Here is a 13956-nt window from a genome sequence, read left to right on the forward strand (position 1 = left end):
CACGAAAGATGCACCACAGACGCCGCCACAAAAACAAAACCCTTCTCTGCCCCCCCCCCAATATTATAATCTGGGTTTTGGCACCTGAACGGGTGAGGATCCGATGGGGGTTCTAATTTTGCCACAGAACACATCTGTCGCTCTCCAGCTGCATTAAATGAAATGCCGTTTTTCGGACCAGAGGGATTGTCACGCCCTCTTTAGCATGAGTTCTGGAATGGCAACTCTGAAAGAGCCACAGATGTTGTCCCTGGTGAACATTTCCAACCATGTGCAAAGTCCACAGAGAAAGATGGCAGAGAAGGATTCCGGAGGCAAATCGTCATCTTCAGTTCCTGTTGGATTTCAGCAAGGAAACTAAGCAGGTGCTGACAGCTACCCATCGGCTGCCAGAAGGGGCAGGGAGGGCGATTTTGTCCTTTCTGGTCCCTTCTGCACTTGGATCTCATCCCTGGTTTCATCAGAGTTCAACTCGCGACACAACACCTTGCATTTATCCCTGGTTATAACAGCATCCGTCTATTTCGGGACAAGTGTGGGGCGAGACTGGGGTGACCTCAGTGTAATGTGGAAACAAAAAATACCCCAAGATAATTACAGGGGTGAACTCAAGTATAGTGTAGAGTAAAATGTAAGTTTGGGGACAGGGTTGAACCAGATTTAAGGTCTAGTGCGGAAAGGACCTCTGTCTCCACACTGCAGCCTTCTGACCTGGGAATTTACTCTCCTGGGCCCAAAAGGGAACACAGGGAATTCTCTGTGCCTGTCAGGGTCTTCTGCTGATGGGTGGCTGGCTGCAACCCACTTCCCATATTCTGAGCATGTGTTTGCATATATACACGTCTGTGTTCTAATGCACACACAAAGCTTGATTTTTAAGAGATATGACAGCAGGAAACCATCTGTTTGCTTGTCCTACTGTGTAGACTGCCATGTACAGTGATAGATTTGTTTTAAAATGAAGCATTGTGATGATAAATCTATCTCCAAGAGATGCCCACTGTTTATGGGACGTTCTGTGTTTCTGGTGGCAAGCGGAGACTCCACAGGGCCCTGCCATCGTCGGAGACAAACACAACCGGTTCTTGCTGTTCTTGATCCGCTTCCCTCCCCGCTTCCTCCTGTCACCGAGGGAAAGGGATCCCTGGTAGCATCTCCACTTAGGAAAGGATCAAGCTGCCGGTGATGTGAAAGACTTCTTCTGCCTGAGACCCTGGAGAGAAGAAGAGGAGAAGAGATCGGATTCATACCCGGCCCTTCACGCCAAGTCTTAGAGCGGCTTACAAGCTCCTTTCCCTTCCCTTCCCTTCCCTTCCCTTCCCCACAACAGACACCCTGTGAGGTAGGCAGGGCTGAGAGAGCTCTGAGACAAACAGCTCTTTTCCAAGAACACGTCTGACAGGACTGTGGCTTGCGCAAGGTCATCCAGCAGCTGCGGGTGGAGGAGTGGGGAATCAAACCCGCCTCTCCCAGATCAGAGTCCACACACTTAACCATGACGCCAAATGCCGCTGCCAGTCTGAGTAGACAATACGGACCTTGATAGACCGTCTGATTCAGTAGAAGGCAGCTTCATGCGTGTTGAACCACTTCCCAACTTTTTCAAGGTCCAGTTTGTTGCAACATCTGAATGCGGGCAGACGGAAGAGTGTTTCCTCCCCAGAAACTGGGCTTCTCAACTGGGATTAAACTGGGGGTTAAAACCCAGGCTTCTGGGGAATAAACAGACTCCAGTGAGCTCCAAGCACCTGGCTTCGGATGTCCCCTCAAAGTAGATTTTCATCGAACCAGCAAGCTTGGGAAGAGGGAGAGAAGGTGCCGGACCTCAGCTCCTGCCTCAGGCCAACGGACTTCCACTTCCCAGCCTCCGTCTCTGACTGTTTGGGGTTGTATTAAAAATCGATAAAGGTGATGCTTTTCGTCGAAGTATCGCTTCGTGCCTAATTTCCCCCTCAGTGAGCGGCAGCTGAGCCCATCATTTGAAAGTAAAGTGTAAGTTGAGACTCTTGGTCTGCAAAATGTTTCTATCTGTGCCTGGAAAAACGGCACAGTCTCCCCAAGTTTCGCTTTCAGCCTTCTGCGGCTGCATTTCCGCTTCAGTTCTTCTGTCCCGGCAGCTCAAGCTTAGCGCTTCTCCCCAAAACCTATGAAAATAGCTCTTGTTTTCAATGAATGCCCCCTGTGATGTCTCACACTTGCGCGGAAGCTTCCCCAGCCGGTCTTCCCAGGAACGCTGGCTCAAAGACAGAGTCTCATTCATATGTATTGAAGAGCCTTTTCTTTTCTTCCGAGTAGAGCGCCTCAGCATTAATGTTCTTGGGGCAGATGTCGTTGGGCGCCGCTGCGAAGAAAGTTCCCGCTTCCAGAAGACTTCCCATTGAAGTGTTTCAAAGGATAACCCCGGTGGCTGAAGAGCCGGGACATTTTGTAAGATTACTTTCGGAACCAATTAAAAGTTATATAAATATGGCCGCTCACCTCAAGCTGACCAGGCTGGCTGGCTGGCATATACAGTACTTCTTGAGTGCTTTTTCTTCCACTGTGTCTGACCCACATAATGGATGGGGTTAGCCGGAAAGCAAACGGGGCTATTTTTGGAGCCATATCAGCGAGAGATTGCTATCGAAATAGTTCATCTGAGGATTCGAGCAGGCGTTAGCGGTTTGGTTTGATGCCACATCTCCTTTCTCGGCACATCGAACAGAAGCCTGACAAGTCTAGTGAGCACGAAGAACCTGCCAACATCCTGTTCTCAGGATAGGGTTGCCAACTTCCTGGGAGGGTCTGGAGATCTCCCAGAATGCCCACTCGTCTCCAGGCAACACAGTTCAGTTCCCCTAGAGGAAATGGCTGTTTTGCCTGGAGATCTCCCAGAATGCCCCCTCGTCTCCAGGCAACACAGTTCAGTCCCCCTAGAGGAAATGGCTGTTTTGGAGCGTGGCCTCTGTGGCAATATACCAGCCTGAGGACCCTCCCCGGTTGCTGTCTGTCAGTCTCTGCCTGTGAAATAGTTTGGTGTCGTGGTTAAGTGAGCGGACTCTAATCTGGGAGAACCGGGTTTGATTCCCCACTCCTCCACTTGCACCTGCTGGATGACCTTGGGCAAGCCACAGTTCTGTCGGAACTGTTAATAGAAAAAGAGCAGTTTCTGTCAAGAGCTCTCTCAGCGCCGCCTACCTCACAGGACGTCTGTTGTGGGGAGGGGAAAGGAAAGGAGTTTGTAAGCCGCTCTGAGACTCCCTTGGGTAGTGAAGGGTGGGGTATAAATCCAATCTCTTCCTCTTCTTCTTCTTCTAAATTACTACTTAATTAGATCTGATTTTATGTTTTTATCCTGTTCTCCACTGAGGAGCGTTCCTCACCCACTCTGATCTCTCTTTGATTAGATTCCGTTCCTAAGGGACCCCTGTTTGTAAGATCTCCCCTCTCCTTTCGGTCACTTCTAGGTATAAATGTGTCTCCTGCAGGTGTACACTCCCTGCATCTGATGAAGTGACTGATGTCTCACAAAACTTTGTGATGGAATAACCCATGAAGCTGCTTTATACTGAACCAGACCCTTGGTCTATCGAAGTCAGTCTTGTCTACTCAGGCAGGCAGCTTCTGTCCAGGGTCTCAGGCAGAAGTCTTTCCCATCACCTACTGTCAGATCTTTTAACTGGAGATGCCAGGGACTGAACCCAGAGCCTTCTGCATGCCAAGCAGAGGCTCTTCCACTGAGACCTTTGGTCCTTCACAGAGACTCTCCAGAGCTTCAGATGGAAGCTCTTCAGGCACATCACCTGCTACCTGATCCCTTCCACTGGAGATGCCAGGGATTGAATCTGGGGTCTTCCGCACGCCAAGCAGGTGCTCTTCCACTGAGCCGCAGCCCCTCCCCTTAACAATAAATGTTGTTAAGTTTTCCTTGTGCCAATGGACTTTTCGTTTTACTTGGTGCTTATCTGTTCTGGTCCAGCCTCTCCTGAGCAGTTCATGCCCTCCTCTCATCCTCTTCCAGTCCCAAGGGGGGAAAAAATAATTTCTAAAGGAGAGATAAGCATGGGTAATCAACAGACGAAAGCCAGGGGCTCTGTGATCTCCTCCGGCTTTTTTTTGCCTGTCTCCATGGGAGTCATTAGAACTATCAACAGTCCCGTGGCAACTTCCTGATGTTGTCAGGAGAATGCACAGTTAGTTTTCAAACTAATGCTCAAAGCATGTGTGTAGTTCTGTTTACCCCTTTAAGATTTGAAGGATGTTCAAGGTTCGTAAGACTTTCTACTAATATCTTATCGAGCATTCTGAATGTTCAGTGTTTTCACTTTCACTAAGATGTGATGTTTTATTGGTTCCGTTCCACTCATAGATAAATGGTAATGTTTGTAAGCCACTTGGGTCTACTACACCGATCACTCTCTGAATGGCCTTGCTCTTTGGACTATTATTTGAATCCCTAATGACTTTGGTTTTTTGGGGGGGAGAAATGCAGATTTGAGTATAAAAATTAAGAAGCTTGGCACGACAACCGCTGATGGAAACGTGAGCTCTTGCATGAAAAGTGGTCACCCCAGAAGGAGGTGGTGGTGTCCTGCCCACCCAAGAGGAAGGGGCGACCGATCGCAAGAATATCCTTCGTCCTCTAAAATCATGATTCGCTTTTATTGTTTTGCTGCTAAAATTAAACTGGTAAATTATGCCACAAAATGTTGGTGTCAACAGCTGTTGCCATTCAAAAGGAGACCTTTTGCTGTTTTTGCAAATCTAATTACAACAGAGCCATTAGGGAAATGAAAGTAAGATCGCAGACATGTTGCCAGGATTTGTGGCAGAGGCCTCCTCCTCTCGGCCCTGTAAAATTGCAGGTGTACGATAAGTCTTGCATAGAAACAACAGAGAGAGAGAAACTCAAATGAAGGATTTCTCAGGCCGGAAAGAAATACGCAGCAGATCTTGAGCCTGCTAATGGAAAATGATAAATATATTCAAATAATATGCACAATAGAAGATAACAGTGTCAATTCTCCCTGCTTTCATAGTACATGACTGGGGTAAGGCTCATAAAAGAGGCACGCAAGGATGAATAAACAACAATTGACAAGTAATTCACATGCGGTTCCCTCAAGCGTTCAGAGGGCAAAATTCCACGATGGCATGCAAGCAACTCCATTTTCAACACACTTCTTCAGATATATCTTCAGATATATAGGCTGATTCCTTTTTAAACACCCTCTGAAACAAATCCACGCTCTACAGTCAACATCTGTTAATGAGAAAGAGGATGCAAATTGATATCAGTAGGCTACATCTTAGCAACCTCATGAATGAATACCCAGCAAATCTTTAAAAAGCCCCCACAAATAAGATATTAGCAATTAACAAGCAAAATAGTGTTAAATGCTCACATGTACCAACAAACAGAGGCCTGAATCACAAGCTTTCTTCTCCTGCAAAGAAACAATTCCAATTGGCAGCTGTTAGCCAAATGCTGACTCATGGCCTTTTATCAGGAATGTTCTTAACATCTTAAAGGGCAAAAAACGTTTCAAGTGAAGGGCGATAAATCCAACTGGTCACTCAAGCCATCAGGCTGCATGGAACCCAAAGTGTGTCTCCAAAGTGCCTCTCTCTGAAGCAAAACCCTATTGATGTCACAGTGAATATATTTATAAGTACACAACATTTCAGTGACAAAAAAAGAGAGAAAACATTTTGAAATATGATTCAGTTCCAAAAATGGTGCATCGGAGATCTTATTTCCAACCTCAATGCGATGTTCTGAAATCCTGGTGTTTTTTTTTAAGGAATGCGTAGTCTTGCCGCCCCTGACGTGGACAGTCTAGGCTTAGCCTGACATCTTCAGATCTCGGAACCTAAGCAGGGCTGGCCCCGGCTAGTATTTGGATGGAAGACCTCCAAGGAATACCAGGGTCGTGATGTGGAAGCGGGCAGTGCCAAACCACCTCTGATTGTCTCTTGTCTTGAAAATCCTATGGAGTCACCGTAAATCAGTCGTGTAAAGGTAAAGGTTTCCCTTGCTCGAAAGCCAGTCAAGTCTGACTCTAGGGTTGCGGTGCTCATCTCCGTTTCAAAGCCGAAGAGCCAGCGCTGTCCGAAGACTTCTCCGTGGTCATGAAAAAAAGACTTGCTGACATACAGTAAATTAGCTGGGCATATCAGTACATCGATCATGTGGAATTGCCATTGGAGAAGTGTCTGAATTCAAATGTAGCCTTGAAAGCTTTCAGCTGCCATGCCTGAGAGCAGTTCATGTAATTAGCACGTTTGAAATGTCTCTTAGGATCTACAGACTGTTCCTTAGTCCTCAAATCTGCGTGGGCCACCAGAACATCTCCAATAGATCGAGTTCTGCGAGATCCTGCAATGGGCCATCAACCACACCCTGGTAAATGCCAGTGTTTTGGAATTATATATTGGATGTTCGGAGCTAAGTGTGAACCCCTCCCCCTCAAAAAAAAGTCTTGCCTTGAAGAGAATGTTTTTTTTGGTTCAATAGTTGTGATTGCACTTTACAGTCAGCTCTGGCTACAGATTAGGACTGTGGTTTTTTTATTGCTTTTGCGGCTATCCTTGAATGATTCTGCCTGGAGGAAACGTTACTGTGATACATTCATTTGTGTCAAGCGGTTGTGAAACGTAGGAGGAAAGCCAGTTAAACACATTGGCTGACCGTATTGGAGAGTTTGGACACAACCCCTACAATCAGATGGACAAGAAAAGACATACTCCGGGCAAAGCCATGTTCTTCCTGGTATCCGACATTGTATAGTATACAAAACATTTTCCCCCCCTCCTTTTGCTGGAACTTTTGGAGGCCGGGACATCTGAGGATTAATTCACGTATCCAAAGCATGTACACTATCAATCTTAAGAAGGATGCAGCGCCGCAGCGTGTACGAGCAGACTTCTGTGCTTTGCGAGTCTTCCCTGTGTGCAGGTGGGCACTGCCAAACAATGGGGGTGGGGGGAAATGCAAACATAACAGCACCAACTGTCACCAGCTTTCTCAGTTAACCCACCTCCCCTGACTCGAGGCAAAATGGCCTCCAGGAACAGATGGTTTGGCTTTGCTTGAGTCAAATATGATTGCAAATAACATTCTGGTCTTTGTCTTATTAAAGGTGAAACATGTTCTCTCTGCCACCAGTCAGAATATTTTAGACATAGATGAACAGAGAGGCGCTTAATGGGAAAATGCCTATTAATAACCCTTCTGCTCAAGGGGGGGGGGAATATCCTGGCACCCGCTCAGTGGTATTTTCCCTGATTGTTTTTATAAACATCTTCTCCATTGAAATGTCCTTCTGTCACTTGCTAGTTATGGTAAGCTGCGAGTGGTCATAATGAGTGCCCCAGATGTCTGGGACCGACTCCTTGTCCGTCTCCTGGCTGTCGTCGTCAGCTTCACGCTTTGATATGTGCGGAGACAGAAATGGAATCAATTAGTATTTCTCTCTCTCTCATTTTCCAATCCATAATCCTCCAACTGCACAGCTATCTTGAGAGAAATCAGCATCTGAGAGGTCTTTCCCTGTACCTGACTCTCCAAGCGAAAATAAAAAAGAGTAGCGATAAGGACAGAATGCCTGTCTCACTCTTGGATTCCCTAACAGGAATGGCTGAGAGAAATCATCACGCTTCTCCATCTAGCGTGTCTCTAATTCCCTGTGGTAGATTGACTGCTGGAATGAAATGGAGAGGAGCTGAAATACCTGTCAGAGAAAAAAGTGCCGCGCGGCATTGCCACGCCAACCCAATACAGTCCTCTAATGAAGTCTGTGCTTTGATGTGTATCTGCCAGAGGAACTGTGCTTTCAGGTCTACCTCAGCTGCTTCTGACTGTGGTCAATAATAGGTAATGGTCCCGGCGGAGGGAAACTTCTGTCCTCATTCCGTCGCTACTGCATACTTTTTAAAGAAAGCGGGCTCTTCAGGTTTTGTGCAGTTGTACCAATACGTTCCCCTCTTTCAACAAACACTGTGTTCGCTTCCTCCACCCTCCCTTCATGTCTTTGTGTTCCTGTCTTCTCAACTGATGTTCTGGCCCTGGTTTGGCCCTGCGTATGTTGAAAACTCTTCTATAGCTACACCTCATCGGGAGTCCAACCCGGAAAGAAAGGCTGGTTGAACCCTGCGTAAGAAAGGTTGGTATGAAATATGTAGCGATGGCTTGTGAAATCCTGCTAGGCATATTACAACGGATGCACATTTCCGGACTGAAAGAAATGAAAGGATTCAAGGAATTTTTTTTTTTGCGTGTGCGGGGATGTCCAAAGAGCAGTGACGAAGGGTTTCCAAGGCACCGTGCGCTCCTTAGATCAGTGGTTCCATTGAAGATACTCAGCAGGAGTAAGACTGGCAGTCTGTTTATTCTTCACGCTCAGCATTGTGTTCCTTTTCAACGAAAGCCCGTGCCTAAACAGAAGAAGGATTCTGTACCTTTAAAGCCCAAAGGGGCTTTCGACAGATGCAACAAATGAGACCCGAAAGAGCAGTGCAACTGTGCCGTGTTCTTCAGCATCCTAAGAGAGACGCCCAAGACGACGGGTTCCTTTTCATGCAAGGCTGTGAGTTTTCAGAATGACTAATGGGCATCTAATTGGAAGGAAGCCTCCCTTATAGCTCAAGACGGCCGCTCCATGCCCGGGGTCTTTTGATGTGCTACAGAAGGGAAAGTGAAGAAGCGCGTCCTCCATCATTACCTGCGTGGTTTCCCAGGAGATGCTGTGAATGCCAAGCCAGCATGAAATGTAGTCTGTTGATCGGGGGTTGGATGGTGTGTGATGAACTGACCTCCAAAGGCAGGATGCTCAGCGCATCAAAAGCCGAGAGCGGGCAGATTAGGGGTTAATGCCCCACTGTCAAGCACTGTTTGATTGACAGGCACCCTTCTCTCTGATTGGCCCACGCCCACTGAGGAGAGTTGTATAAAGTCCTGTCCGTCTGGTCAGAGGGGCTCAGCCATGTCGTCTGGACTTTGGCTTGGCAGTCGCCAGTCAGGAGGAGTGTGTGTGTGTGTCGGTCTGAGGGAAACAGACAAGTCACTCGGGAAGTGAAGGGACACAACTCCTCGCCCTTACTGTGTACCAACACGTTTGAGGGAAAAGTTCAGGAATCAGAACTTAAAAGCCTAAGTCTCTTATGTTCTTGGAGCTGCGGTGGCTCAAGTGGTTAAGACGCTGAGCTGCAGGCTGTGGAAGGTCGGTAGTTCAGCAGTTCGAGACCCGAGTGCCACGTGATGGAGTGAGCTCCCGTCTCTGGCCCCAGCTCCTGCCAACCTAGCAGTTCGAAAGCAAGAAATTGCAAGTTGATAAATAGGTATCGCTTCGGTGGGAAGGCAACAGCGTTCCGTGCATCTCAGTGTCTAGTCATGCTGTCCACATGACCACGGAGAAGTCTTCGGACAGCGCTGGCTCTTCGGCTTTGAAACGGAGATGAGCACTGCAACCCTATAGTCGGACTCGACTGGCTTTCGAGCAAGGGAACCTTTACCTTTACTTTATGTTCTTAGTGTCAGCCCTAGCGGAATTTCATTTATTCACCGTCTCCAGAACTGGGGTCTAGGTTTGACAGAAGAGACTGAACGGGAGGTTGAAAGCTGCCCGTCTAGCCAAACAGAAAAAGGATTATCACTCCTAGAAGGAGGAGGATATTTCTGACCCAGTTATTCAGAGAGTTCAACTCAGAAGTGACCTCTGGCTTGTGTGAAAAGGGGAACGGTCTTAAATGCCTTAAGAGAGCCAGTCTGGTGTGGTGCTTAAGTGTGCAGACTCTAATCTGGGAGAACCGGGTTTGATTCCCCACTCCTCCACTTGGCGCCTGCTGAATGCCCTTGAGCAAGCCGTAGTTCTGATAAGAGCTGTCCTTGAGAAAGAGCAGTTTCTGTCAGAGCTCTCTCAGCCCCCACCTACCTCACAGGGTGTCTGTTGTGGGGAGGGGAAGGGAAAGGAGTTTGTAAGCCGCTCTGAGACTCCTTCTGGTAGTGAAGGTCCAGGTAGAAATCCAATCTCCTCCTCCTCCTCCTCCTCTTCTTTTTCTTTGTAAAAAGGGAAAGTTGTAGTCCCTCAAGGGAAGTATTTAAATATAGGAAGAAAGTACTAATTTACAGCAAAATAAGATAGTTTTATGAAGCCTTATTAAGATGCATTGTCGCTAAAAGAAATCTCCAAGACAAACAAACCTCTCAGTCAAGAACTGAGTCTCTAAGAATATAAGCTTCAATCATACTCTGTTGTCTGTTCCAAATATTCTAATTTGTACGAACAACAAAATCTACCTCGACTTCCCGTCCCCTGCCCTATTCCTAACTCAAGCGCACCTGTTCAATAGAACCAACCTTTCTGTTTGAACTTTACTTTGTGTCAAGGGCCATTTCGAAAAGAGATGTATAAGAGGGCTCCTGCTTTTCTACAATAAATCTCTGGCCTGGGCAAAAGCCAAATAGCTTCTCTTTCACAGGGTGGGACACACAGAAAGTTATATTAATTCTATCATTCAAATGTGCTACTAAGAGGCTGCTCCGTCAGGGTGGGGAACTGTGTTTTGGTGGGGAAATCTGCCTCACAGAGAAGAAGCGGGAGCAGGGGTCCATCATAGATGGCATGCCAGCCCTTGATATACAGGACAGTCGAAATAGCACAAGACTCTGTTAGACGCCCCTGAACAGTGTCTAAATCCCCAGCCTTGCTCTCTATCGAGCTGGGTGATACAATTTACCTATTTCTGGATATTACAACAATCACAGCAGCCAGTGAGATGAATCCAAGAACTCCCTTCTGCTAAGTGAGGAGTCTTCCTTAGCAGAAGGGAATCCCTGGACCCAAGCCTAGGTTTTCCTGCCAGTGAATTTGTTAAAAAACAAACAATACTCTCTTCTGAAAAAAGAACAGGACTAAGTCATAGTGTAGAAAGAACAAGAAACCAGTCCAGCACCAGGTTCACTGAAACGGGAGAGCTCCTTTCCCAGCTAGATTGCTGTCTAGAGGCAAGATTTTTACAATGGTTTTACATTTAATAAAGTCACAGTGTGCAATTAATAATGGAGAGTGTAAAAGAGCTCGGAGTGACTTTTTTAAGGAATTGCCTTGTTGAAATTCGGGCTTTAAATCTGAGATCTCGAAGCCCGCAGAAGTTTGGCCTCATTAGCTTCCCGGAGGAGTCAACGGCTTGAGCCGGGTGCCAGTCTGACCTCCACTGAACAGCACCAGGTCCTAGGGCGACCTTTTGTGCTGGGTATTGTAGGCCTCGAAACCACTATTTAACTCTCCTTTTATGGGGTTGTCTTGCAATTTTCAGTCTTTCACTTCCGGGGATTAGAGCAGTCTCTTTTTCAGGAGGCGAATGCAAGATCAGGTGAGTTGAGTATTGGGCAGAAGGAACACTTCTGACTCCTGAGGAGGAGGAGGAGGCAACTCTTCATGCTGCGTGAGAAGATGGCAACAGCTTCAGAATGGTTGCCTGATGAAGGGACTCGAGTCTCTTCCCCAGGGCAAGTGAAATGTGTCCAGTGGCGCCTAATGGCACTCGTGCGACATCATTTTTTGGCCTTCCAATCCTCAGTCTGCCTCATTGGCTCAAAACTGTCCTTATGGGTTGGTTTTATTGAGCAACCCCTCTGAGACAACAGCAGGCGTGTGTCCCCCAGATCTGCCAGTGAGTGAAACCCGCCATCTTGTGTCATCTCTACACTGCCACGGTCAACTCTGCTGAGGTGAGTAGTGATAACAATATGCCTGTAATCTGACTGAGTTTGTCTCCACAGTTTATATGGTACGTCTCCAGTAGTTGCAAACTGTGGCTTACGCTGCAGCACAACTGCGTGACTACAAATTGAAATCGGCTGTTTCGGCCCACGCTGGATGAAGAGATTCCTGGATTTGACTGTATGTAAAATGGCTAACGCATCTCTCTCTCTCTCTCTCTCTCTCTCTGATTTCTCCTCCTTCCGTCTGGATCTGCTGCAGGTGCCTAGGCCCGAGCCTAGAGGACTGCATTGGTTTCATGGATAGGTACTTTCTGAGCATCGACTCCACTTTCCTCGCCCTCTCCGTGTTCCGTGTGTGGGCAACGGTGCTCGTGCATGCATGGCCCCCTGTGAATGGCGAATGATACATATATTTTTTTTGTTCTGTAATTGCCTGCAGGTGTAGAGGCCCCACTAGTCATGACTGCATTTACTATTCGTGGACGAGCGAGTCCACGTTACTCCAACCCGCTAGGTAACATGGGTCATCTCTCCATCCCATTGCTCTTCTCCTGTCTCAGCTTCTGCAGGGAGTCACGCTGGCCAGTTTGGACAACTGGAGGCGGGAAAGACCCGCACACAGCATGCACCTGACCTGTACACATTCAGAGTGCACTTGACCCCCTCAGGGCAGTGGACTTTGGCACACAAACGCCGAGTGGTAGCCATGGCAAAGGCGGCATCCAAACCTCTTTTGCTTCCGAACATTCACAGTGCATTTTCTCCAGAAATTCAAACTAGTTTAAGAGTCTGATTCTGGGTGTAAGCTTTTGGGTGCATGTACAGGAAAGCTTTTATCCAGAATTAAACTTTGCTGGTCTGAAAGGTGCCACTGGGCTCAAACTTTGTTTTATTGCATCGGATGAACACGGCGACTCACCCGAATCTAGTTGAGTAGTCATTCCTTTTCCATAGGGAACTCTGGAGCCACTCAGGAGTCTATGCGGGGAAGCCATGACAGTTAAAATCTGATTTCCTTTGTCATGTAGTTTCCCTTCAATTTTAGAAGCAGTCAATTATGCAGTTCCCATGTGGGGAATACTGGCCATTTTGGTCATTTTGCCCGCGCAACAGAAATATTGAGTTGATCCTCCCTGGGCAATTAAGGCAAATTTATTCTGAAAGGACCCTGAGCGTTCCCTAATGATGTGTCTCCAGCGAGTCAAACTGGTCACCTGGCCTCCTGATTCAAGCAAGCTTTTTTTCCCTAACCTCAAAACTGACAGTTCAAAACTTTCTTTTCCTTTCGATCATCACTTCATAAAAGGATGCAGCTCGCTCCCTGTCGCTTGCCTAACTCCCCCGCTGGAAAAGTCCGTGCTTGGGAAGGTGGGGGGGGGATCTGTCGATGTCCGGTCTATTTTCTTTAATTAGGCCTGCATTTGTAGCCATGTAATATTGATCAAGGAGACTGAGTCATGCTGGCAAAACAAAACAAAAAAGAGGGATTAAAAATACCCCTGGTGATTCTAGCAGCGCATCGTCATGGTGAGTCAGGATCACGGCAGCTGGGTCACTGTGCATTAGCAAAAAGGCTCCTGGCTTGAAGATCCCTGCAACTCAGGAACCCTTTCTGTGGTCTCCCAAGGAGAAGGCTTGGGTTGAGAAGTCTCCATGCCAAAGTCATTGATCCAGTCGATGTGCAAATGCATTTCAGTCCCAGGAGTGGTGTCACGGCTCAGGTGGGGTGTCACCTGATGCTGCCACCACTCTGGGTCCAGGCTCCCTTGAGAAGGCCCAGAGTACCCTCCCAAGACCTTCAGACCTCCCTTTAGGCCGAATAACAGGCATGAGGACGACCAGGCAGAGTGAAACAAGGAAAAGGTTTATTTTATAGGAGGTCAAACAACAAGGTACAGAATAAAAACAGTAAGAGGGTGAAAAGAAAAGAAATCAAATGCCCTAACACGTCTAAATATATACCGTCTCTAGCTCACTATCTGCAGTGGCCTTAGACTGCTCACCCTTCCCTCAGGATGAGGGTTTCTTCCCTGCAGCAGCCTTCCTTCTGGCTCTGCCCTCTGGAAGAAAGAACAGCTTCTGATCTGGCACCAGCCCTTCAGTTTCCCAGCCCTCTTCTTCCCTATTGGTCAATTTTGCCTCCAAAACCTTTCACGGGCTTCTGGGAGTTGTAGGTCCAGCCTCACCTACTGCTACCCAGGCTCCCTGGGCCTAGTAGGTAGGCTTGCCAAGTCCCCCCAGGGTGTGGGGAA

The 13956-nt window shown here is 47.5% G+C and overlaps 1 protein-coding gene across 1 annotated transcript in view; it reads left to right on the top strand.

The window, feature by feature from the left end:
- Positions 1-13956, top strand: part of ERBB4 (erb-b2 receptor tyrosine kinase 4) — a gene marked incomplete at its 5' end in the record, with an annotated part of 401399 nt that overhangs the window by 86607 nt on the left and 300836 nt on the right. The window contains one exon of the mRNA XM_015423413.1: positions 11964-12008. Within this exon, the coding sequence (XP_015278899.1) occupies positions 11964-12008 (45 nt within the window). The remainder of the gene's footprint in view (positions 1-11963; positions 12009-13956) is intronic.

Source organism: Gekko japonicus, unplaced genomic scaffold (genome assembly GCF_001447785.1).
Source record: "Gekko japonicus isolate JY-2015 unplaced genomic scaffold, Gekko_japonicus_V1.1 scaffold1499, whole genome shotgun sequence".
NCBI classification, from domain to species: Eukaryota; Metazoa; Chordata; class Lepidosauria; order Squamata; family Gekkonidae; genus Gekko; species Gekko japonicus.